At 43.4% G+C, this 27,355-nt stretch overlaps 1 protein-coding gene across 1 annotated transcript in view; it reads right to left on the bottom strand.

Moving 5' to 3' along the window:
* Window positions 1–27,355, bottom strand: part of LOC139394332 (zinc finger protein 271-like) — a 61,291-nt gene that overhangs the window by 8,182 nt on the left and 25,754 nt on the right. The window contains exons 1-2 of the mRNA XM_071142376.1: window positions 25,758–25,972; window positions 8,793–10,619 (exon numbers count right to left, since the gene is read on the bottom strand). Coding sequence (XP_070998477.1) covers window positions 8,923–10,619; window positions 25,758–25,944 — 1,884 coding nt within the window. The 5' untranslated portion in view covers window positions 25,945–25,972 and the 3' untranslated portion in view covers window positions 8,793–8,922. Of the gene's footprint in view, window positions 10,620–25,757 lie in introns of the transcript that reaches the window.

Here is a 27,355-nt window from a genome sequence, read left to right on the forward strand (position 1 = left end):
CGCATATGACTATTATATCAACACATACAAAGAGCAACAAGTGTTGATTGATTAGTTCAGATATAATAAATAGATATGATCAAAATAAACACCTACAGTTATTGACACCCTTGATAAAGCCGAGGGGAAATTTCGAGGGGAAATCGGGACAAGTCTCTGAATGCCCTTGAGTGGCCCAGCCACTCTTCAGAGAAGAATGGGATCTGCAGAGAATTGGAGAAACTCACCAAATACAGGTGTGCCAAGCTTGAAGCCTCATACCCATGAAGACTCAAGGCTGTAATCGCTGCCAAAGTTGCTTCAACAAAGTACTGAGTAAAGGTCTGTATACTTTGTAAATGTGATATTGGATTTATTTATTTTTATATAAAAACCTGTTTTTGCTTTGTCATTATGGGGTATTGTGGTATCATTATGGGGTATTGTGATGTCATTATGGGGTATTGTGGTGTCATTACGGGGTATTGTGATGTCCTTATAGGGTATGTGTGTATAGATTGATGAGGGAAAAAAATGATTAAATCAATGTTAGCTGTGATGTAACAAAATCTGGGAAAAAGTCAAGGGGTCTGAATACTTTCTGAATACACTGTATACTAATGGGTATGGTGGAATCTGATTGGAATATTTTACGAATATAAAGTAGATTGTGTAGGTGGGCTATGTCATGGAAAGAGCAGGTGTTCATAATGTTTTGTAAATTCAGTGATATATAATGAACTAGCGGCGTTCCACATTTGATTTTTATTCAGACAAAAATAAAAAATGTTGCATTAAATCAAATGCTTTTTACAATCAGCACCTGTGTTTTCTTCCTCTGACATGGTGGATGAATACATTTGGGAAAATCGATGAGGCAGCAAGTGAATCTTCTTCATGTCAACAACTCTTATCAATGTTATCAGAACAATGTCATCACATTTTCATACACCTTTAGTCTGAAGACTAGTACACTGTCACGACGTGGCCCTTTGGGGGGTATATCGTGGCTCCCCACCGCTCTCTCATTCTGGGGGAGGGGTCACAAAGTGGTTGTTTTTTTTTTTTTTTCGTGGCTCCCCCTCTCTCATTAACCACAAGTTTTATGGTCATAAATTCCTGGCAGAGACTCTCTCCCCCTGGTCAGACTCTCTCCCCCTGGTCAGACTCTCTCCCCCTGGTCAGACTCTCTCCCCCTGGTCAGACTCTCTCCCCCTGGTCAGACTCTCTCCCCCTGCTCTCCCCCTGGTCAGACTCTCTCCCCCTGGTCAGACTCTCTCCCCCTGGTCAGACTCTCTCCCCCTGGTCAGACTCTCTCCCCCTGGTCAGACTCTCTCTCCCCCTGGTCAGACTCTCTCCCCCTGGTCAGACTCTCTCCCCCTGGTCAGACTCTCTCCCCCTGGTCAGACTCTCTCCCCCTGGTCAGACTCTCTCCCCCTGCTCTCCCCCTGGTCAGACTCTCTCCCCCTGGTCAGACTCTCTCCCCCTGGTCAGACTCTCTCCCCCTGGTCAGACTCTCTCTCCCTGGTCAGACTCTCTCCCCCTGGTCAGACTCTCTCTCCCCCTGGTCAGACTCTCTCCCCCTGGTCAGACTCTCTCCCCCTGGTCAGACTCTCTCCCCCTGGTCAGACTCTCTCCCCCTGGTCAGACTCTCTCCCCCTGGTCAGACTCTCTCCCCCTGGTCAGACTCTCTCCCCCTGGTCATGCAGAAAGAGAGGGGGAATAAACCTAACTTCTATTTCCCAAGATTAAACAATATTTCTAATTTTGAGAATGTGGGATGTTTGGTCCGTGGGTATTTAAAGAACAATCATGTCAAAGGTGTTTTAGTTTGTGACATCAGGAAGAAGGGTCAGGGGTTAGGGGTCAGGGGTTAGGGGTTAGGGTTAGGGGTCAGGGGTTAGGGTTAGGGTCAGGGGTCAGGGGTTAGGGTTAGGGTTAGGGGTCAGGGGTTAGGGGTTAGGGGTTAGGGGTCAGGGTTAGGGTTAGGGTTAGGGGTTAGGGGTTAGGGTTAGGGGTTAGGGTCAGGGGTTAGGGTTAGGGTTAGGGGTCAGGGGTTAGGGTTAGGGTTAGGGGTCAGGGGTTAGGGTTAGGGTCAGGGGTCAGGGGTTAGGGTTAGGGTCAGGGTTAGGGTTAGGGTTAGGGGTTAGGGGTTAGGGTCAGGGTTAGGGTTAGGGGTCAGGGGTTAGGGGTTAGGGGTTAGGGTTAGGGGTTAGGGTTAGGGGTCAGGGTCAGGGTTAGGGTTAGGGTTAGGGGTTAGGGGTTAGGGGTTAGGGTTAGGGTTAGGGGTTAGGGTCAGGGGTTAGGGTTAGGGGTCAGGGGTTAGGGTTAGGGGTCAGGGGTTAGGGTTAGGGTCAGGGGTCAGGGGTTAGGGTTAGGGTCAGGGGTTAGGGGTTAGGGTTAGGGGTTAGGGTTAGGGTCAGGGTTAGGGTTAGGGTTAGGGTTAGGGTTAGGGTTAGGGGTTAGGGTCAGGGGTCAGGGTTAGGGGTCAGGGTTAGGGTTAGGGGTTAGGGTTAGGGGTTAGGGTCAGGGGTCAGGGTTAGGGGTTAGGGTCAGGGTTAGGGTTAGGGGTTAGGGTCAGGGTTAGGGGTTAGGGTCAGGGGTCAGGGTTAGGGGTTAGGGTCAGGGTTAGGGGTTAGGGTCAGGGTTAGGGGTTAGGGTCAGGGGTCAGGGTTAGGGGTCAGGGGTTAGGGGTTAGGGGTTAGGGTTAGGGGTCAGGGTTAGGGTTAGGGTTAGGGGTTAGGGGTTAGGGTTAGGGGTTAGGGTCAGGGGTTAGGGTTAGGGTTAGGGGTCAGGGGTTAGGGTTAGGGTTAGGGGTCAGGGGTTAGGGTCAGGGGTCAGGGGTTAGGGTTAGGGTTAGGGGTTAGGGTCAGGGTTAGGGTTAGGGTTAGGGGTCAGGGGTTAGGGGTTAGGGTCAGGGTTAGGGTTAGGGGTCAGGGGTTAGGGGTTAGGGGTTAGGGTTAGGGGTCAGGGTTAGGGTTAGGGTTAGGGGTTAGGGGTTAGGGTTAGGGTTAGGGGTTAGGGTCAGGGGTTAGGGGTCAGGGGTTAGGGTTAGGGGTCAGGGGTTAGGGTTAGGGTCAGGGGTCAGGGTTAGGGTCAGGGGTTAGGGTTAGGGGTTAGGGGTTAGGGTTAGGGTCAGGGTTAGGGTTAGGGTTAGGGTTAGGGGTTAGGGTCAGGGGTCAGGGTTAGGGGTCAGGGTTAGGGTTAGGGGTTAGGGTTAGGGTCAGGGGTCAGGGTTAGGGGTTAGGGTCAGGGTTAGGGTTAGGGGTTAGGGTCAGGGTTAGGGGTTAGGGTCAGGGGTCAGGGTTAGGGGTTAGGGTCAGGGTTAGGGGTTAGGGTCAGGGTTAGGGGTTAGGGTCAGGGGTCAGGGTTAGGGGTTAGGGTTAGGGGTTAGGGTTAGGGTCAGGGTTAGGGTTAGGGTTAGGGTTAGGGTTAGGGGTTAGGGTCAGGGGTCAGGGTTAGGGGTCAGGGTTAGGGTTAGGGGTTAGGGTTAGGGGTTAGGGTAGGGGTCAGGGTTAGGGGTTAGGGTCAGGGTTAGGGTTAGGGGTTCGGGTCTGGGTTAGGGGTTAGGGTCAGGGGTCAGGGTTAGGGGTTAGGGTCAGGGTTAGGGTTAGGGGTTAGGGTTAGGGTTAGGGTTAGGGTTAGGGTTAGGGTCAGGGGTCAGGGTTAGGGGTTAGGGTCAGGGTTAGGGGTCAGGGGTTAGGGTTAGGGGTTAGGGTCAGGGTCAGGGTTAGGGTTAGGGGTTAGGGTCAGGGGTCAGGGTTAGGGGTTAGGGTCAGGGTTAGGGTTAGGGTTAGGGTTAGGGGTCAGGGGTTAGGGTTAGGGTTAGGGGTCAGGGTTAGGGTCAGGGGTTAGGGTTAGGGTCAGGGTTAGGGGTTAGGGTTAGGGGTTAGGGGTTAGGGTTAGGGTTAGGGTTAGGGTTAGGGGTTAGGGTTAGGGGTTAGGGTTAGGGTCAGGGTTAGGGGTTAGGGTTAGGGGTTAGGGTTAGGGTCAGGGTTAGGGGTTAGGGTTAGGGGTTAGGGTTAGGGTCAGGGTTAGGGTCAGGGTTAGGGTCAGGGTTAGGGTCAGGGGTTAGGGTTAGGGGTTAGGGTTAGGGTTAGGGTTAGGGTCAGGGTTAGGGTTAGGGTTAGGGTTAGGGTCAGGGTTAGGGTCAGGGTTAGGGTTAGGGTTAGGGTCAGGGTTAGGGTTACAGGTACAGAATAACTGTAGCTTTGGAAGTGTACATTTCTCAGTTATTAGTTTTCTTCCTGAATGTTGTGTAAAAAAATATGATTTAATATGAAACTATTTGTGAGAAGATGTAATGTCATGTTGGCCTTCTAAACGAGATACTTGTTTAGTTATAAAGTTCCACTGGTCAGTGGCAACACCCCCCCCCCCCCCCCCCCCCCCCCCCCCCCCGTGAGTCCAGACTTTACATCAGGCGTCATAGAACCGCCCTTTTTTTCCACAGAGTATAAAACCCACTTCCTACATTAAGTCAGAGAACGCCGGGACAGATTCCCCACGTTGGAATGGCTACAATTCTATAGACCATTAGACCATACAGCTGTAGTTTTCGCTACACAGCTGGAAAGGTTTAAACTGAGACTATCAATCACTATCGATCACTGAGACTATCGATCACTAGGCTAGGGGCGGCTAGAGCGTTGGACTAGTAACCGGAAGGTTGCAAGTTCAAATCCCCGAGCTGACAAGGTACGAATCTGTCGTTTTGCCCCTGAACAGGCAGTTAACCCACTGTTCCTAGGCCGTCATTGAAAATAAGAATTTGTTCTCAACTGACTTGCCTAGCTAAATAAAGGTAAAATAAAAATAAATAAAAAAACTACAGAAGAAGGAGCAAATTCTAGACAAAACACATTACTAGTCTGAAGCTAGAAATGACGTGAACCTAGAACGAGAATACCGACAACCGCCGAAGCATCTAGCCTATGAGATCATTTCTGAATGGTACTCTGAAGTACCCATTCTAACCGCCTACAACCACGAAAGACATTGTGGCTTCTGGGAAAGTTAACCAGAGACTCTGATGAACTCTACAGGACGATCAAGTGTTTTCAACGGAGAGACAACAACGACGACATAAAAGCGTAAATATGTACAAGTATTAGCATGCCCATGAGTACAATTATCCTCTGTGTGTAGTGAATCCATGTTGTCTTTCCCGCTCTTTCTCAGTCCCCACCCCTTTCCTTTGTCTACCAAGCCGTCAAACCGGCTTCGTCCACTAGGGAATTTTGTCATTGTATCATGTAGTAATCCAAATATACACTGTTTGTCTGTTATGTCATTCTGTGTGATTATTTAGTTAGTTAGTAAATAAATAATTAAGCCAATTTGTATATCGCTGATTCATGATTTAGGCTAGGGTTTCGTGCAGATATCCAAGGGTTTGCGACGTTCAATAATGACAACTGATGAGGTAATAATAACAATTAATTAATAACAATAAGCGACTGTTTTTGATAATATATAAAAATATCTGAAGAGTTATATTCGGGAAATTGACATTCTATAAACAAAATCTTCCCGTGGTGCCTCGACTTCCTAGTTAATTCAAGTTTACATGATTAGTTTAATCAGTAATTACACACAGAGAACTGATTTGATAAATAAGTCTTCACATTTAATGATAGTCACAGACACGACAACACAAATTAATTAAATGAAACAAAACGACTAAATTGACGAGTTTTTTTCAAAGTTAGAAACAAGAAATACACATTCATTCAAATCTATTTAATAAAATCTACAACTTTCCAAATCAAATCATTAACATCTAAAGGGTTCATATTTATATTCAATCAATCCAAATCCATAATCAAAATAAAATACACGTTTTAAAATGTCTCGTCGAGGAAAAAAAACTAAAGTAGGCCTATTTTTTTTGTGGTAATATTTCATACAAACATGATTTCATGCGACATCAACAAAAACACAAATTCTCAGTCACACACATGTCAGAACACAGCCCCCCCCTTTATGATCTTATTGTAGGTGTCCTGGAAAATGTGGAAGCTCATCCCCCTGTGTGCTCCCTCTGATGTGTTTTCAGGTTCCCTAACTGGGTAAAATGCTTTCCACACTGGGAACATTGGAAAGGTTTTTCTCCTGTGTGTGAACTCTCATGTGTTTTCAGATTTCCTAACTGGGTAAAACATTCGCTGATTCGGGAACATTTTGCAATTTTGGGCGGATTTTCTATTGGACAAATTCTGATAAGTCCATCCCCGTTTTCTATTGGACAAATTCTGATAAGCCCCTCCCCGTTTTATAATGAATACACCCCAGGGGTTGGAATCAAAATTCTAGAACCAGAACTCCTTTCATTCCGCACCAATCAGTGTGGACAGAGCAGCTTGCTATGGGAGTGGGCAAGCTAGTTATTTACATGCGTGATGGATAGACAAGTGTAGAGCGCAAGAAGCCACATACATTTTGTGGGCGGAGAGAGCAAGAGAGGGAGGAGCAGGCTTGACTTGAAGAGCTGGGCATCTTGTTGTAGCGTATCATTATCTGAATTAGACCCACAGAATTATACCTACGGAGGAGGAGGCTTCTATGGAGGAACGTTGAACTTCAGTGTGTGTTCAGTGACATCAGCATTAAAAACACATCTTACCTTTCTGTAGTTAATAAATCCAATGTGAAACGTGATAACTATAGTATCATTGAAAAAGTGAATCCCTTCTTCTCTAATTAAAAATCTCTCTATCTTCTGAATCAAACTTGAAAACGTCAGTGCAGTAGTTTATGCCTCTGGTGGGGAGGGGCTACAGCTATGATGCTTATGAGGGGGCGGGGCTACAGCTATGATGCTTCTGTGGGAGGGGCAGGTACTCAAAACACAATGGAAAACATGTTCAGCTGGGAGAGTTCTGACTGAGAATTAGGGCTTTTCCCTTTGTTGGCTTTAAAAACTATATTTATTTTTTTATTTTATTCTATTTAAAAAAAAATAAGAAAATTCTCCACAATTTCGTTGTATCCAATTGGTAGTTACAGTCTTGTCCCATCGCTGCAACTCCAGTACAGACTCGGGAGAGGCAAAGGTCGAGAGCCGTGCGTCCTCCGAAACACAACCCAGCCAAGCCGTACTGCTTCTTGACACAATGCCCGCCGCACCAATGTGGTGGAGTTAACACTGTACACCTGGCGACGTGTCAGCGAGCATTGTGCCCGGCCCGCCACAGGAGTCGCTAGTTCACGATGGGACAACAACATCCCTGCCGGCCAAACCCTCCCCTATCCCGGCGATGCTGGGCCAAACTCTCCACTAACCCGGACGATGCGGAGCCAAACCCTCCCTTAACCCAGACGATGCTGGGCCAAAACCTCCCCTAAATTGGACGATGCTGGGCCAAAACCTCCCCTAAATCGGACGATGCTGGGCCAAAACCTCCCCTAAATCGGACGATGCTGGGCCAAACCCTCCCCTAACCCGGACGATGCTGGGCCAAACCCTCCCCTAACCCAGACGATGCTAGGCCAAACCCTCCCCTAACCCGGACGATGCTGGGCCAAACCCTCCCCTAACCCGGACGATGCTGGGCTAATTGTGCACCACCTCATTGGTCTCCCGGTCGTGGACGAATGCGAGCCTGGACTAGAACCAGGATCTCTAGTGACACAGCTAGCACTGAGACAGAACCTGGACTAGAAGCAGGATCTCTAGTGACACAGCTAGCACTGAGACATAACCTGGACTAGAACCAGGATCTCTAATGGCACAGCTAGCACTGAGACAGAACCTGGACTAGAACCAGGATCTCTAGTGACAGAGCTAGCACTGAGGCAGAACCTGGACTAGAACCAGGATCTCTAGTGGCACGCCTGGACTAGAACCAGGATCTCTAGTGACACAGCTACCACTGAGACAGAGCCTGGACTAGAACCAGGATCTCTAGTGACACAGCTAGCACTGAGACAGAGCCTGGACTAGAACCAGGATCTCTAGTGACACAGCTACCACGGAGACAGAACCTGGACTAGAACCAGGATCTCTAGTGACCCCAACAACAGAATGGTATGGGCGTACCCCAACAACAGAATAGTGTGGGTCGTACCCCAACAACAGAATAGTGTGGGTCGTACCCCAACAACAGAATGGTGTGGGTCATACCCCAACAACAGAATGGCATGGGCGTACCCCAACAACAGAATAGTGTGGGTCGTACCCCAACAACAGAATGGTGTGGGTCATACCCCAACAACAGAATGGTGTGGGTCGTACCCCAACAACAGAATGGTGTGAGTCGTACCCCAACAACAGAATGGTGTGGGTCGTACCCCAACAACAGAATGGTGTGGGTCATACCCCCAACAACAGAATGGTGTGGGTCATACCCCAACAACAGAATGGTGTGGGTCGTACCCCAACAACAGAATGGTGTGAGTCGTACCCCAACAACAGAATGGTGTGGGTCGTACCCCAACAACAGAATGGTGTGGGTCATACCCCCAACAACATAATGGTGTGAGTCGTACCCCAACAACAGAATGGTGTGGGTCGTACCCCAACAACAGAATGGTGTGGGTCGTACCCCAACAACACAATAGTGTGGGTCGTACCCCAACAACAGAATGGTGTAGGTCGTACCCCAACAACAGAATGGTGTGGGTCGTACCCCAACAACAGAATGGTGTGGGTCGTACCCCAACAACAGATTGGCCAGCTCATCCTCCGCAGGGAGATAACGTGTTCTATGAGGAAATAGTATTTTTTTTAAACAGTCTGTTTGAGATACAAGTTTGAGGGTTTTTGAAGTGTCAATTTATGCTTTGGCCACAAATATGAGTATAGCTGGTCTCAACATTATGTCGATGAGTTAACAGAATGTTAACTTTTTAAAGAAGATTTTCACTGGACAAGTTACTGTAAAATGACGTTATTAATACTTTACTTTTAAAATAAAAGGTTCTGTTCCGTTTCAAAGCTGATCACTTTCTTTCCCGGTTCTGGTTCTGTTTCTGTTTCTTCGTTGTTTCTGTTCTCACGCGGTTTTCTGTTCTGTTCTTCGAACCGTTTCCAACTCCTGGGGTCGTTGTTAAAACTGTGTGTGTTCTCTCGTGCCTTTTCAGGTTCACCAACTGGGTAAAATCCTTTCCACACTGCGGACAATGGAAAGATTTTTCTCCTGTGTGTATTTTCTCATGCCTTTTCAGGTTCCCTATCTGGGTAAAACCCTTTCCACACTGGGAACATTGGAAAGGCTTCTCTCTTGTGTGTGTTCTTTTGTGATCTTTCAGGTTCCCTAACCGTGTAAAACCCTTCCCACACTGGGTGCATTGGAAAGTCTTCTTTCCTGTGTGTAATTTTTCATGTTTGTTTAGGTTCCCTAACTTGGTAAAATTCTTTCCACACATAGAACAATGGTAAGCTGTCTCCCATGTGTGTGTCCTTTCATGCTCCTTCAGGCTCCCTAACCTTTTAAAACTATTTCCACACTTGGAGCATTGGAATGGCTTCTCTCCTGTGTGTGTTCTCTCATGCTTTTTCAGGTTTCCTAACCATGTAAAATTCTTTCCACACTGCGAACATTGGAAAGGCTTCTCTCCTGTGTGTACTCTTTTATGATCCTTCAGGTTCCCTAACCGTGTAAAACCCTTCCCACACTGGGAGCATTGGAAAGGTTTCTCTCCTGTGTGTAATTGTTTATGTTTTTTTAGGTTCCCTAACTTGGTAAAATTCTTTCCACACAGAGAGCAATGGTAAGATGTCTCCCCTGTGTGTGCCCTTTCATGCACCTTCAAGCTCCCCAATTGTGTAAAACTCTTTCCACAATGGGAGCATTGGAACGGCTTTTCTCCTGTGTGTGTTCTCTCATGCTTTTTCAGGCTCCCTAACAGGGTAAAACCCTTTCCACACTGAGAACATTGGAAACGCTTCTCTCCTGTGTGTATTAATTTATGTTCGTTCAGGCTCCGTAACCGTGTAAAACTCTTTCCACACTGGGAACATTGGTAAGGCTTCTCTCCTGTGTGTACTCTTTTGTGATCCTTCAGGTTCCCTAACCGTGTAAAACCCTTCCCACACTGGGAGCATTGGAAAGGCTTCTCTCCTGTGTGTAATTCTGTATGTTTTATTAGGTTCCTTAGCTTGGTAAAATCCTTTCCACACAGGGAGCAATGGTAAGATGTCTCCCCTGTGTGTGTCCTTTCATGCTCCTTCAAGCTCCCTAACTGTGGAAAACTCTTTCCACACTGGGAGCATTGGAACGGTTTCTCTCCCGTGTGTGTTCTCTCATGCTTTTTCAGGTTCCCTAACCACCTAAAGCCCTTTCCACACCGGGAGCATTGGAAAGGCTTCTCTCCTGTGTGTATTATTTTATGTTCTTTCAGGCTCCCTAACCGTGTAAAACTCTTTCCACATTGGGCACATTGGAAAGGTTTCTCTCCTGTGTGTATTCTCTCATGCCTTTTCAGGTTCCCTAACCGGGTAAAACTCTTTCCACATTGGGAACATTGTGAAGTCTTCCCACCTGTGTCTGTTCTATCATGACTTTTCAGCTTCCATAACCACTTAAAACTCTTTTTACACTGGGACCAGTGATGTCGTCTCACTGGTTTGGGCGTCTCTGGGTCTGGTTCCCCTGAAGGACTCTTCCTGCTGTCAGAGTGAGAGTCCGGTCTCTCTCCTGCCAAAGACAAACAAGAGTATTTGGTTAAACAGAGAGATCTAAATTAAAGCTCCACATGATAAAACTTTAAGATTGAGGTTTAATCCAGACTAGATCACTCATTATAAAATAGCAAATTTGAATCCTGGATGCTGATTGGTTGATTGCTTTAGTTATTCAAGATAATTAATGGGAAATGCCTGTTAACAGTTCCATTTGAATTACCCCTACACATTCACTGTCCCACAGCCCTGCCAGGAAATGTAGAAACAAATCTCCACTGTCCCACAGCCCAGCCAGGCAATTTATAAACGAATCTCCACTGTCCCACAGCCCAGCCAGGCAAGTCATAAACTAATCTCCACTGTCCCACAGCCCTGCCAGGCAATTTATAAACTCATCTGCACTGTCCCACAGCCCAGCCAGGAAATGTAGAAACAAATTTCCACTGTCCCACAGCCCAGCCAGGCAATTTATAAACTAATCTCCACTGTCCCACAGCCTAGCCAGGCAAGTCATAAACTAATCTCCACAGTCCCACAGCCCTGCCAGGCAATTTATAAACTTATCTCCACTGTCCCACAGCCCAGCCAGGCAATTTATAAACTCATCTCCACTGTCCCACAGCCAAGCCAGGTAATTTATAAACTAACCTCCACTGTCCCACAGCCTAGCCAGGCAATTTATAAACTAATCTCCACTGTCCCACAGCCCTGCCAGGCAATTTATAAACTAATCTCCACTGGTCAAAAAAAATCTAGACATAATTACCCTGTGCTTCTAGTCCAGCATTTGGTTTGCAACAGAAGGGATTTGAATAAATAAACCTCTGCAACTGTTAGAACCATTTTGTCTGTAAAATAGAATGTGGCTAGAACTTATTGTGATGATTTAATATTGGACACTTTTTACCCTCATTATTTATATAGACACCAATATATATATATATATATATATATATATATATATATATATATATATATATATATATATATATATATATATATACCAATATGAAATACAACCTGTTTTACCATCAACATCAATTACAACCTGCTCTACCACCAATATCAATTACAACCTGTTCTTCCACCAACATCAATTACAACCTGCTCTACCACCAATATCAATTACAACCTGTTCTACCACCAATATCAATTACAACCTGCTCTACCACCAATATCAATTACAACCTGTTCTACCACCAATATCAATTACAACCTGTTTTATATCAATTACAACCTGCTCTACCACCAATATCAATTACAACCTGTTTTATATCAATTACAACCTGCTCTACCACTAATATCAATTACAACCTGTTTTATATCAATTACAACCTGTTCTACCACCAATATCAATTACAGCCTGTTTTATATCAATTACAACCTGTTCTACCACCAATATCAATTACAGCCTGTTTTATATCAATATCAATTACAACCTGTTCTACCACCAACATCAATTACAACCAATTTTTATATCAATTACAACCTGTTCTACCACCAACATCAATTACAACCTGTTTTATATCAATTACAACCTGTTCTACCACCAACATCAATTACAACCTGTTTTATATCAATTACAACTTGTTCTACCACCAACATCAATTACAACCTGTTTTATATCAATTACAACCTGTTCTACCACCAACATCAATTACAACCTGTTTTATATCAATTACAACCTGTTCTACCACCAACATCAATTACAACCTGTTTTATATCAATTACAACCTGTTCTACCACCAACATCAATTACAACCTGTTTTATATCAATTACAACCTGTTCTACCACCAATATCAATTACAACCTGTTTTATATCAATTACAACCTGTTCTACCACCAACATCAATTACAACCTGTTTTATATCAATATCAATTACAACCTGTTTTATATCAATTACAACCTGTTCTACCACCAACATCAATTACAACCTGTTTTATATCAATTACAACCTGTTCTACCACCAATATCAATTATAACCTGTTTTATATCAATTACAACCTGCTCTACCACCAATATCAATTACAACCTGTTCTTCCACCAACATCAATTACAACCTGCTCTACCACCAATATCAATTACAACCTGTTCTACCACCAATATCAATTACAACCTGCTCTACCACCAATATCAATTACAACCTGTTCTACCACCAATATCAATTACAACCTGTTTTATATCAATTACAACCTGCTCTACCACCAATATCAATTACAACCTGTTTTATATCAATTACAACCTGCTCTACCACCAATATCAATTACAACCTGTTTTATATCAATTACAACCTGTTCTACCACCAATATCAATTACAGCCTGTTTTATATCAATATCAATTACAACCTGTTCTACCACCAACATCAATTACAACCAATTTTTATATCAATTACAACCTGTTCTACCACCAACATCAATTACAACCTGTTTTATATCAATTACAACCTGTTCTACCACCAACATCAATTACAACCTGTTTTATATCAATTGCAACTTGTTCTACCACCAACATCAATTACAACCTGTTTTATATCAATTACAACCTGTTCTACCACCAACATCAATTACAACCTGTTTTATATCAATTACAACCTGTTCTACCACCAACATCAATTACAACCTGTTTTATATCAATTACAACCTGTTCTACCACCAACATCAATTACAACCTGTTTTATATCAATTACAACCTGTTCTACCACCAACATCAATTACAACCTGTTTTATATCAATTACAACTTGTTCTACCACCAACATCAATTACAACCTGTTTTATATCAATATCAATTACAACCTGTTTTATATCAATTACAACCTGTTTTATATCAATATCAATTACAACCTGTTTTATATCAATTACAACCTGTTCTACCACCAATATCAATTACAACCTGTTTTATATCAATATCAATTACAACCTGTTTTATATCAATATCAATTACAACCTGTTCTACCACCAATATCAATTACAACCTGTTTTATATCAATTACAACCTGTTCTACCACCAATATCAATTACAACCTGTTTTATATCAATATCAATTACAACCTGTTTTATATCAATATCAATTACAACCTGTTCTACCACCAATATCAATTACAACCTGTTTTATATCAATTACAACCTGTTCTACCACCAATATCAATTACAACCTGTTTTATATCAATTACAGCCTGTTTCAATTACAGCCTGTTTTATATCAATTACAGCCTGTTTTATATCAATTACAACCTGTTTTATATAAATTACAGCCTGTTTTATATACATTACAGCCTGTTTTATATCAATTACAACCTGTTTTACTATCAATATCAATTACAACCTGTTTTATATCAATTACAGCCTGTTTTATATCAATTACAGCCTGTTTTATATCAATTACAACCTGTTTTATATCAATTACAGCCTGTTTTACTATCAATATCAATTACAACCTGTTTTACTATCAATATCAATTACAACCTGTTTTATATCAATTACAGCCTGTTTTATATCAATTACAGCCTGTTTTATATCAATTACAACCTGTTCTACCATCAATATCATCAGTGTCGATGAAGGGGAGGAGACAGGTTAAAGAAGGATTTTTAAGCCTTGAGACAACAGAGACATGGATTGTGTGTGTGTGCCATTTAGAGGGTGAATGGGCAAGACACAATACTTCAGTGTCTTTGAACGGGGTACGGAAGTAGGTGAAAAGCACACCGGCTCGTGTCAAGAACTGCAACGCTGCAGGGTTTTTAAAACTCAACAGTTTCCTGTGTTTATCAAGAATGGTCCACCACCAAAAGGACATCCAGACAAATTGACACAGCTGTGGGAAGCATTCATGGGGCAGCAACCCTGTGGAATGCTTTCGACACCTTGAAGAGCCTCGATATACAGTGCCTTCGGAAAGTATTCAGACCCATTCACATTTTGTTACGTTACAGCCTTATTCTAAAATTTATTTAATAAATAAAAATCCTTAGCAATCTAAACGCAAAACCCCAAAATGACAAAGCAAAAACAGTTTTTTTTAAAACATTTTTGCAAATGTATTACAAATAAAAAGCAGAAATACCTTATTTACATAATTATTCAGACCCTTTGCGATGATACTTTGAAATTGAGCTCAGATGCATCCTGTTTCCATTGATCATCCTTGAGAAGTTTCTACAACTTGATTGGAGTCCACCTGTGCTCATTTCAATTGATTGGACATGATATGGAAAGACACATACCTAGGGTTGCACATTTTGGGGAATATTCAGAGGTGGAAACTTTCCGAATATATGGGAATTAACGGGAATATATGCAAATGTATATTAATACAGTGGCTGTCACGTTCTGACCTCTTTTTTTATGTCTTTGTGTTAGGTTGGTCAGGGCGTGAGTTGGGTTGTCTATGTTCTGTTTTATGTCTTTGTGTTAGGTTGGTCAGGGCGTGAGTTGGGTTGTCTATGTTCTGTTTTATGTCTTTGTGTTAGGTTGGTCAGGGCGTGAGTTGGGTTGTCTATGTTCTGTTTTATGTCTTTGTGTTAGGTTGGTCAGGGCGTGAGTTGGGTTGTCTATGTTCTGTTTTATGTCTTTGTGTTAGGTTGGTCAGGGTGTGAGTTGGGTTGTCTATGTTCTGTTTTATGTCTTTGTGTTAGGTTGGTCAGGGCGTGAGTTGGGTTGTCTATGTTCTGTTTTATGTCTTTGTGTTAGGTTGGTCAGGGCGTGAGCTGGGGTGGGTTGTCTATGTTCTGTTTTATGTCTTTGTGTTAGGTTGGTCAGGGCGTGAGTTGGGTTGTCTATGTTCTGTTTTATGTCTTTGTGTTGGTTGGTCAGGGCGTGAGTTGGGTTGTCTATGTTCTGTTTTATGTCTTTGTGTTGGTTGGTCAGGGCGTGAGTTGGGTTGTCTATGTTCTGTTTTATGTCTTTGTGTTAGGTTGGTCAGGGCGTGAGTTGGGGTGGGTTGTCTATGTTCTGTTTTCTGTCTTTGTGTTAGGTTGGTCAGGGCGTGAGTTGGGTTGTCTATGTTCTGTTTTATGTCTTTGTGTTAGGTTGGTCAGGGCGTGAGTTGGGTTGTCTATGTTCTGTTTTATGTCTTTGTGTTAGGTTGGTCAGGGCGTGAGTTGGGTTGTCTATGTTCTGTTTTATGTCTTTGTGTTGGTTGGTCAGGGCGTGAGTTGGGTTGTCTATGTTCTGTTTTATGTCTTTGTGTTAGGTTGGTCAGGGCGTGAGTTGGGTTGTCTATGTTCTGTTTTATGTCTTTGTGTTGGTTGGTCAGGGCGTGAGTTGGGGTGGGTTGTCTATGTTCTGTTTTATGTCTTTGTGTTAGGTTGGTCAGGGCGTGAGTTGGGTTGTCTATGTTCTGTTTTATGTCTTTGTGTTAGGTTGGTCAGGGCGTGAGTTGGGGTGGGTTGTCTATGTTCTGTTTTATGTCTTTGTGTTAGGTTGGTCAGGGCGTGAGTTGGGGTGGGTTGTCTATGTTCTGTGTTATGTCTTTGTGTTAGGTTGGTCAGGGCGTGAGTTGGGGTGGGTTGTCTATGTTCTGTTTTATGTCTTTGTGTTAGGTTGGTCAGGGCGTGAGTTGGGGTGGGTTGTCTATGTTCTGTTTTATGTCTTTGTGTTAGGTTGGTCAGGGCGTGAGTTGGGGTGGGTTGTCTATGTTCTGTTTTATGTCTTTGTGTTGGTTGGTCAGGGCGTGAGTTGGGTTGTCTATGTTCTGTTTTATGTCTTTGTGTTAGGTTGGTCAGGGCGTGAGTTGGGTTGTCTATGTTCTGTTTTATGTCTTTGTGTTAGGTTGGTCAGGGCGTGAGTTGGGGTGGGTTGTCTATGTTCAGTTTTATGTCGTTGTGTTAGGTTGGTCAGGGCGTGAGTTGGGTTGTCTATGTTCTTTGTTATGTCTTTGTGTTAGGTTGGTCAGGGCGTGAGTTGGGGTGGGTTGTCTATGTTCTTTGTTATGTCTTTGTGTTGGTTGGTCAGGGCGTGAGTTGGGTTGTCTATGTTCTGTTTTATGTCTTTGTGTTAGGTTGGTCAGGGCGTGAGTTGGGGTGGGTTGTCTATGTTCTGTTTTATGTCTTTGTCTTAGGTTGGTCAGGGCGTGAGTTGGGGTGGGTTGTCTATGTTCTGTTTTATGTCTTTGTGTTGGTTGGTCAGGGCGTGAGTTGGGTTGTCTATGTTCTGTTTTATGTCTTTGTGTTAGGTTGGTCAGGGCGTGAGTTGGGTTGTCTATGTTCTGTTTTATGTCTTTGTGTTAGGTTGGTCAGGATGTGAGTTGGGTTGTCTATGTTCTGTTTCATGTCTTTGTGTTAGGTTGGTCAGGGCGTGAGTTGGGGTGGGTTGTCTATGTTCTGTTTTATGTCTTTGTGTTGGTTGGTCTGGGTGTGAGTTGGGTTGTCTATGTTCTGTTTTATGTCTTTGTGTTAGGTTGGTCAGGGCGTGAGTTGGGTTGTCTATGTTCTGTTTTATGTCTTTGTGTTGGTTGGTCAGGGCGTGAGTTGGGTTGTCTATGTTCTGTTTTATGTCTTTGTGTTAGGTTGGTCTGGGTGTGAGTTGGGTTGTCTATGTTCTGTTTTATGTCTTTGTGTTAGGTTGGTCAGGGCGTGAGTTGGGTTGTCTATGTTCTGTTTTATGTCTTTGTGTTGGTTGGTCAGGGCGTGAGTTGGGTTGTCTATGTTCTGTTTTATGTCTTTGTGTTAGGTTGGTCAGGGAGTGAGTTGGGTTGTCTATGTTCTGTTTTATGTCTTTGTCTTAGGTTGGTCAGGGCGTGAGTTGGGGTGGGTTGTCTATGTTCTGTTTTATGTCTTTGTGTTGGTTGGTCAGGGCGTGAGTTGGGTTGTCTATGTTCTGTTTTATGTCTTTGTGTTAGGTTGGTCAGGGCGTGAGTTGGGTTGTCTATGTTCTGTTTTATGTCTTTGTGTTAGGTTGGTCAGGGTGTGAGCTGGGGTGGGTTGTCTATGTTCTTTTTTTCTGTCATATTTTCTCCGTGTTTGGCCTAGTATGGTTCTCAATCAGAGGCAGGTGTCGTTCGTTGTCTCTGATTGAGAATCATACTTAGGTAGCCTGTTACCACCTGTGTTTGTGGGTGATTATTTTCTGTTTAGTGTTTTCTGCACCTTACAGGACTGTTTCGGTTTTTCACGTTGTTGTTTTGTATTTCAGTGTTCAGTAATAAAACATCATGAACACATACCACATTGGTCCGATATTTCATACTCGTCGTGAGACGACGAAGACAACCGTTACAGTGGCTTTGCGAAAGTATTGCGAAAGTATTCACACCCTTGGCATTTTTCCTATTTTGTTGCCTTACAACCTGACATTAAAATGGATTTTTTGGGTTACATTTGAGTTACACAACACCCACTTTGAAGATGCAAAATATTTTTTTATTGTGAAACAAACAAGAAATAACACAAAAAACTAAACTTGAGTGTGCATAACTATTCACCCCCCCCCCCCCCCCCCCCCCCCCCCCCCCCCCCCCCCCCCCCCCCCCAAAAAGTCAATACTTTGTAGAGCCAGCTTTTGCAGCAATTACAGCTGCAAGTCTCTTGGGGTGTGTCTCTATAAGCTTGGCACATCTAGCCACTGGGATTTTTTTTCCCATTCTTCAAGGCAAAACTGCTCCAGCACCTTCAAGTTGGATGGGTTCAGAAGTTGTACAGCAATCTTTAAGTCATACCACAGATTGTCAATTGGATTGAGGTCTGGGCTTTGACTAGGCCATTCCAAGACATGTAAATGTTTCCCATTAAACCACTCGAGTGTTGCTTTAGCAGTATGCTTAGGGTCATTGTCCTGCTGGAAGGTGAACCTCAGTCTCAGTCTCAAATCTCTGGAAGACTGAAACAGGTTTCCCCCAAGAATTACCCTGTATTTAGCGCCATCCATCCTTCCTTCAATCCTGACCAGTTTCCCAGACCCTGCTGATGAAAAACATCAGCATGATGCTGCCACCACTATGCTTCACTGTGGGGATGGTGTTCTTGGGGTGATGAGAGGTGTTGGGTTTGCGCCAGACATAGCGTTTTCCTTGATGGCCAAAAAGCACAATTTTAGACTCATCTGACCAGAGTACCTTCTTCCATATGTTTGGGGAGTCTCCCACATGCCTTTTGGTGAACTCCAAAAGTGTTTGCTTATTTTCTGCTTTAAGCGATGGCTTTTTTCTGGCCACTCTTCCGTAAAGTCCAGCTCTGTGGAGTGTACGGCTTAAAGTGGTCCTATGGACAGATACCCCAATCTCCGCTGTGGAACTTTGCAGATCCTTCAGGGTTATCTTTGGTCTCTTTGTTGCCTCTCTAATTAATGCCCTCCTTGCCTGGTCTGTGAGTTTTGGTGAGCGGCACTCTCTTGGAAGGTTTGTTGTGGTGCCATACTCTTTTCTTTTTACAATAATGGATTTAATGGTGCTCCGTGGGATGTTCAAAGTTTTGTATATTTTTTATAAACCAACCTTATTCTGTTCCTATCCACAACTTTGTCCTTGACCTGTTTGGAGAGCTCCTTGGTCTTCATGATGTCACTTTGGGGGTGCATAACATATGCATGCACAACTTTTCTGTATTTTTAAAAATGTATTTAATTTCAAAACATGTTATTTTTTTTATTTCACTTCACCACTTTGGACTATTTTGTGTATGTCCATTACATGAAATCCAAATAAAAATCCATTTAAATTACAGGTTGTAATGCAACGAAATAGGAAAAACGCCAAGGGGGATGAATACTTTTGAAAGGCACTGTACCATTTAAATGTAGATGTTTTTTGCATTAGATATATTTACCATGTTATATTATATATATATTATATATATATCATATTATACGGAGACGGAAACATAAACCTTTTACCTTTATCATAAGTAGACATAATTACAAACTATTAAATCCTTCCAATATAAATAAATAAAAACAATTTAGTTCCGAATTTAACTTTTATTTAATGAGTTGACTCTTAGGAAGCAAAGGTACACTACTGACGATGCGCTCCCCAAATTTCACCAGGCTCACTGTTCATGAACTCTTGGAAGTGCACAAAGGATAGTAACATCTCATCCTGTGTTCTTGGAATCACATGGAATGATTTCACTGAACATCAAAGGAAAGGGAATTTTGATCCATCGCATCTCCCAAAAACATTTTCAACATACATCTGTAAAATGATAGTCTAGAAACTAAAGCTTTGTTTGTTTTTCTCTCAGGCTTCCATGTCTTCTCCCTGGACCTCCTCAATGTCCACCTCTTGAACATCAGACTCTGAGGCCTCATCTTCACTGTCACTTTCCAACCTTGTTGAGGATGGCTCGTTGTCAGGCTCAAAAAGCCTCAAATTTGCCCGGATGGCCACACATTTTTCAACCATTGTATTGGTCAGCCTGTTGCATGGTTTGGTGTGTGTGTTCCCAAACAAGGACCAGTTGCGCTCTGTGGGGGCTCTGTGGGGGCTGATGTTGGTGGGATTTGGAGGATGATGGAGGCAACAGGGGAAAGAGCCTCAGATCCACAAAGTCCTGTCCACCAGGTGGCTGATGAGATATGTTGGCACGACTGCCATATTGCATCTCCATCCCAAAGACCTTCCTTGGAAGTGAACTTCGCCAGACTGCCAAGAACCTTGCTCTCATCCAGGGCAAGGTGGTGAGACACGGTAGTGATGACACCGTAGGCATTGTTGGTCTCTGCACCTGACAGGATGCTCTTGCCAGCATACTTGGGGTCCAACATGTATGCTGCGGCGTGTTTGGGCTTCAGGCAGAAGTCTTCACACTTTTTGATGTATTTCAGAACTGTAGTTTCCTCTGCTTGGAGCAACAGTGAAGTGGGCAGGGCAGTACAGATTCCTTCTCTTACATCTGCAAGCAGAGTCTGAACATCAGACAGGATGGCATTGTCTCCCTCAATCCGTGCATTTGGCTACTGCTATACGTTTCAGGAGTTTCAGGCTGCTTACCACTCTCTCCCAAAATACATAATCCAGGAGTATCCTCTTGATGGGGTTGTCCATATCGGCAGACTGTGATATGGCCATTTCTTGGAGAGACTCCTTCCCCTCCAGGAGACTGTCAAACATGGTGACAACACCACCCCAACGGGTGTTGATGGGCAGCTTCAATGTGGTGCTCTTATTCTTCTCACTTTGCTTGGTGAGGTAGATTGCTGCTATAACTTGATGACCCTTCACATACCTAACCATTTCCTTGGCTCTCTTGTAGAGTGTATCCCTTGTTTTCAGTGCCATGATGTCATTGAGGAGCATATTCAATGCCATGAGCAGCGCAGCCAATGGGTGTGATGTGAGGGTTGGACTCCTCCACTTTAGACCAAACAGCCTTCATGTTCGCAGCATTGTCTGTCGCCAGTGTAAAATACCTTCTTTGGTCCAAGGTCATTGATGACTGCCTTCAGCTCATCTGCAATGTAGAGACCGGTGTGTCTGTTGTCCCTTGTGTCTGTGCTTGCTTGACCTTCACTTGAACTCTGTTGAACTCTACATTCAGCAAATGAGTAGATAAAGCATGTCTGGTTGGAGGGGTGTATGCTGGGCGAAGAACATTCAAAAATATCTTCCAATACACATTGCCTGTGAGCATCAGAGGTGAACCAGTTGCGTACACAGCTCGAGCAGGACATTCATCAGCATTTCTCTGATTATGTTCCTCCATTGAGTCAAAAATACTTCTGATTCCAGGAGGACCATGAGCTGTTGACTATCGATAAGGTGTCTGATTCTTCATTTTCACCTCGAATAGAAGTAGAGGGACTTTTGTCAGAGGTTGCTTGTTGTGAGCGCTGAGGGAACTTCATGCACTTGTCCAGATGATTCTGCATCTTTGTTGCATTCTTTACATATGATTTGGCAGAGTATTTGCAAATGTACACAGTTTTTCCTTCTACATTAGCTGCAGTGTGTCAGGACTTCCGCCGAAGTTGGCTCTCTTGCCTGTTCGGGTGGTGCTCAGCGGTCGTCGTCAGAATATATTCACCCCACCCAGTATTGTAATCAAAACTTACCAGAAAGCATGTAGTCCTTGGCTCAGACAGTGTAGTAGTGTGGGCTCAATATTATCTCATTAGTGTGCAATATCTTGAGAATCAGCTGAAAATGTGATGGAAGAATGCACTGTGCATGCAGAGGGTTGCAATTCCATTGAAATTGGGGATAGTTTTACCAAAATATGCCACAAGACCTAGAATTACCTTATGTGTATCCCACAAAAAAGGTCCACCGTTATAAGCTAACTTTTTTGATGAATTTAAGTCAAATTCCCGGGCTCAACTTCCAATGGAACATTTACCGGAAAGTTTCCGACCCTGTCTGGGTGTTATAATATATATATATATATATATATATATATATATATATATATATATATATATAATGTGTGTCTCTAGGAGGAGGAATCTGGCTGGGTGTTATAATATATATATATATAATGTGTGTCTCTAGTAAGGGAATCTGTCTGGGTGTTATAATATATATATATACAATGTGTGTCTCTAGGAAGGGAATCTGGCTGGGTGTTATATATATATATATATATATATATATATATATAATGTGTGTCTCTAGGAAGGGAATCTGTCTGGGTGTTATAATATATATATATATATATATATATATATATAATGTGTGTCTCTAGGAAGGGAATCTGTCTGGGTGTTATAATATATATATATATATATATATATATATATATATATATATATATAATGTGTGTCTCTAGGAGGAGGAATCTGGCTGGGTGTTATAATATATATATATATATAATGTGTGTCTCTAGTAAGGGAATCTGTCTGGGTGTTATAATATATATATATATATATATATATAATGTGTGTCTCTAGGAGGAGGAATCTGGCTGGGTGTTATAATATATATATATATATAATGTGTGTCTCTAGGAGGAGGAATCTGTCTGGGTGTTATAATATATATATATATATATATAATGTGTGTCTCTAGTAAGGGAATCTGTCTGGGTGTTATAATATATATATATATATATAATGTGTGTCTCTAGTAAGGGAATCTGTCTGGGTGTTATAATATATATATATATATATATATAATGTGTGTCTCTAGTAAGGGAATCTGGCTGCGTGTCCTAAAGTGCACAGCAGCAAATTTCACGACCGGGTTCCAACTGCCTCTGAAGCAACGTCCCCTTGTCCATCTGTTGGCCGCGATCAAAACGCAACGCAATCTACACCGGTCATAGAAGGATAAATAAAATGCATTTACTCAATAAAGATTAATGGAAATATGTTGTTCATCTTTAAAAAAAAAAAAGATATATACACTGCTCAAAAAAAATAAAGGGAACACTAAAATAACACATCCTAGATCTGAATGAATTAAATATTCTTATTAAATACTTTTTTCTTTACATAGTTGAATGTGCTGACAACAAAATCACACTAAAATGATCAATGGAAATCAAATTTATCAACCCATGGAGGTCTGGATATGGAGTCACACTCAAAATTAAAGTGGAAAACCACACTACAGGCTGATCCAACTTTGATGTAATGTCCTTAAAACAAGTCAAAATGAGGCTCAGTAGTGTGTGTTGCCTCCACGTGCCTGTATGACTAAATGTTGCTGCTGTTGAAAGAAGCGTTCTTATACACCTAAAGCGTCTAAAGAGCTTTATTGGTTCGTCTATTTTGTCTAGCAAGCTACCGAGGTGTCTGACTAACTGTTGCTGCTGATGAAAGAAGCGTTCCGTCCACTCCCTACAACGCCTGGGCTCCTGATGAGGTGGCGGATGGTCTCCTGAGGGATCTCCTCCCAGATGGTCTCCTGAGGGATCTCCTCCCAGACCTGGACCAAAGCATGCTAACCATCATGTCTCGCTCCATCCACCACAGACTGTCCAGGAGTTGGCGGATGGTGCGAGACATGATGTCCCAGATGTGCTCAATTGGATTCAGGTCTGGGGAACGGGCAGGCCAGTCCATAGCATCAATGCCTTCCTCTTGCAGGAACTGCTGACACACTCCAGCCACATGAGGTCTAGTGTTGTCTTGCATTAGGAGGAACCCAGGGCCAACCGCACCAGCATATGGTCTCACAAGGGGTCTGAGGATCTCATCTCGGTACCTAATGGCAGTCAGGCTACCTCTGGCGAGCACATGGAGGGCTGTGCGGCCCCCCAAAGAAATGCCACCCCATACCATGACTGACCCACCGCCAAACCGGTCATGCTGGAGGATGTTGCAGGCAGCAGAACGTTCTCCACGGCGTCTCCAGACTCTGTCACGTGCTCAGTGTGAACCTGCTTTCATCTGTGAAGAGGACAGGGCGCCAGTGGCGAATTTGCCAATCTTGGTATTCTCTGGCAAATGCCAAACGTCCTGCACGGTGTTGGGCTGTAAGCACAACCCCCACCTGTGGACATCGGGCTCTCATTCCACACTCATGGAGTCTGTTTCTGACATGCACATTTGTGGCCTGCTGGAGGTCATTTTGCAGGGCTCTGGCAGTGCTCCTCCTTGCACAAAGGCGGAGGTAGCAGTCCTGCTGCTGGGTTGTTGCCCTCCTACGGCCTCCTCCACGTCTCCTGATGTACTGGCCTGTCTCCTGGTAGCGCCTCCATGCTCTGGACACTACGCTGACAGACACAGCAAACCTTCTTGCCACAGCTCACATTGATGTCCCATCCTGGATGAGCTGCACTACCTGAGCCACTTTTGTGGGTTGTAGACTCCGTCTCATGCTACCACTAGAGTGAAAGCACCGCCAGCATTCAAAAGTGACCAAAACATCAGCCAGGAAGCATAGGAACTGAGAAGTGGTCTGTGGTCCCCACCTGCAGAACCACTCCTTTATTGGGGGTGTCTTGCTAATTACCTATAATTTCCATCTGTTGTCTATTCCATTTGCACAACAGCATGTGAAATTTATTGTCAATCAGTGTTGCTTCCTAAGTGGACAGTTTGATTTCACAGAAGTGTGATTGACTTGGAGTTACATTGTGTTGTTTAAGTGTTCCCTTTATTTTTTTAGCAGTATATATATATATAACTGTTTTATAAAGAAAGAAGACAGTCAAACCCGTGTTCATTAACAGAACATTCCAGATCACTCCTCTCCACGTCATCCTTAAGAACAGCCCTTAGAACATTAACTAACAGAACGTTCCAGATCACTCCTCTCCACGTCATCCTTAAGAACAGCCCTTAGAACATTAACTAACAGAACGTTCCAGATCACATCATCCTTAAGAACAGCCCTTAGGCCTCCCGGGTGGCGCAGTGGTTAACGCACAATTGGCCTAGCGTCGTCCGGGTTAGGGAGGGATTGGTCGGTAGGGATCTCCATGTCTCATCGCGCACCAGCGACTCTTGTGGCGGGCCGGGCGCAGTGCGCGCTAGCCAAGGTTGCCAGGTGCACGGTGTAGCCTCCGACACATTGGTGCGGCTGGCTTCCGGGTTGGATGCGCGCTGTGTTAAGAAGCAGTACGGCTGGTTGGGTTGTGTATCGGAGGACACATGACATTCAGCCTTCGTCTCTCCTGAGCCCGTACGGGAGTTGTAGCAATGAGACAAGATAGTAGCTACTACAACAATTGGATACCACGAAATTGGGGAGAAAAAGGGGTAAAATAAAAAAAAATATTAAAAAAAGAACAGTGTTAGAACATTAACTAACAGAACGTTCCAGATCACAATGATCCTTCCTCGTCTCGATTCTGTCCTCTTCATCATTTGAAATCAGACATGAGTTGGCTGTAATATGATATGGTATCATAGATATTTAAAATCAGATCAGTCAGAACAACGACGGACCTAACATTAACCCGATTTGATATTTAATCATGTTAATTAATGATGTTTTTTTAAATAATAACTTTTCTCTCATGGGATGTCGAGTACAGAGACAGAGCAAAAAGCACTACAGAGATATTCAGAGACGGTTTAAAAATAAATAAAGGCATCTTATCCATTAACGTTTTGTTGACTCTTTTGTAGCTTTTTCCCCAATTCCGACAGTACAGAACAACATATCCAAGAGTGTAATATCCTTTTAAAATCACACGTTAGTTCAACAACTTCAGAGTTTGTGTCCCTGGTGTTAATCAGATCAATGTCCCTGTTTTATAATATAGTACTCACTGTATTTACTGGTGTTAATCAGATCAATGTCCCTGTTTTATAAGATCGTACTCACTGTAATTACTGGTGTTAATCAGATCTCCAGTCTTCTGTTCTTCTTCGTCCTCCAATGTGACAGTAATCTCCCCCTCTTCCTTCCCTCCAAAAACGTCTTCCTCTTCTTTCACTGTAACAGTCATCTCCCCCTCCTCTTCCTCCTTCTCTCCAAAAACGTCTTCCTCTTCTTTCACTGTAACAGTCATCTCCCCCTCCTCTTCCTCCTTCTCTCCAAAAACGTCTTCCTCTTCTTTCACTGTAACAGTCATCTCCCCCTCCTCTTCCTCCTTCTCTCCAAAAACGTCTTCCTCTTCTTTCACTGTGACAGTCTTCTCCCCCTCCTTTATTCCAAAAACTGCAGCCTCCTCTTTCTCTTGCTTCTCCTCCTCTTCTTTCACGGTAGTCAACATCCTCTTCCTCTTTCACTCTGAAAGCGTCTTCCTCTTCTCCTTTCACTGTAACAGCCTCCTCGTCCTCCTCGAAACCCTTTTTCTCCGTCTAGCAGACCTCTTATTTAGCAACTGGGGGAGAGTAGCTTTGTGACTTTATGGTCGATGATGTTAGCAAGCTAGCTAGTTAGCGTTAGCCTAGTCCTACTGCTAAGTTAACCAGCTAGCTAGAGAATCTAACAACGTTAAATATTATATTAAATGTAATAACAGCTTGATGACAACAACAAAAAAATGTGTGTTTTAAAACAACAGTGGCTTATATATACGCCAGAAAGCTTCTAAAGAGCTCCAATATTTCGGCCCTGTTGGCTAGTAAGCTCCCGAAGTGGCTGAACTGTTCATGTTGATGACGCGCTCCGTCCACTAGATTATACGTCAGCCTCCGGCAGAGTCGCCTGAAAGACGCACATCGCCATCTGCTGACTGGAGTGAGAAACGCAATTGAGAGAAGTTTTATTTTATTTCGATAAAAAAAAAAAAAAAAAATTATGTCATGTTTTTTCATGAAATAATATTATTGTATTTAGACGTACAAAGGAAAAGCGTGTGTGTTTGATTGATTGGTGCTGATTTGAAATGAGTGAGATGATAGTGCAAAACAAACCTAACTGCAGCTCCAGGCCCTGGTATATCATCACACTGTACAAACCTAACTGTATCTCCAGGCCCTGGTATATCATCACACTGTACAAACCTAACTGCATCTCCAGGCCCTGGTATATCATCACACTGTACAAACCTAACTGCATCTCCAGGCCCTGGTATATCATCACACTGTACAAACCTAACTGCATCTCCAGGCCCTGGTATATCATCACACTGTACAAACCTAACTGTATCTCCAGGCCCTGGTATATCATCACACTGTACAAACCTAACTGTATCTCCAGGCCCTGGTATATCATCACACTGTACAAACCTAACTGTATCTCCAGGCCCTGGTATATCATCACACTGTACAAACCTAACTGTATCTCCAGGCCCTGGTATATCATCACACTGTACAAACCTAATGCAGCTCCAGGCCCTGGTATATCATCACACTGTACAAACCTAACTGCATCTCCAGGCCCTGGTATATCATCACACTGTACAAACCTAACTGTATCTCCAGGCCCTGGTATATCATCACACTGTACAAACCTAACTGCAGCTCCAGGCCCTG

This window comes from Oncorhynchus clarkii, unplaced genomic scaffold (genome assembly GCF_045791955.1).
Source record: "Oncorhynchus clarkii lewisi isolate Uvic-CL-2024 unplaced genomic scaffold, UVic_Ocla_1.0 unplaced_contig_359_pilon_pilon, whole genome shotgun sequence".
NCBI lineage: Eukaryota > Metazoa > Chordata > Actinopteri > Salmoniformes > Salmonidae > Oncorhynchus > Oncorhynchus clarkii.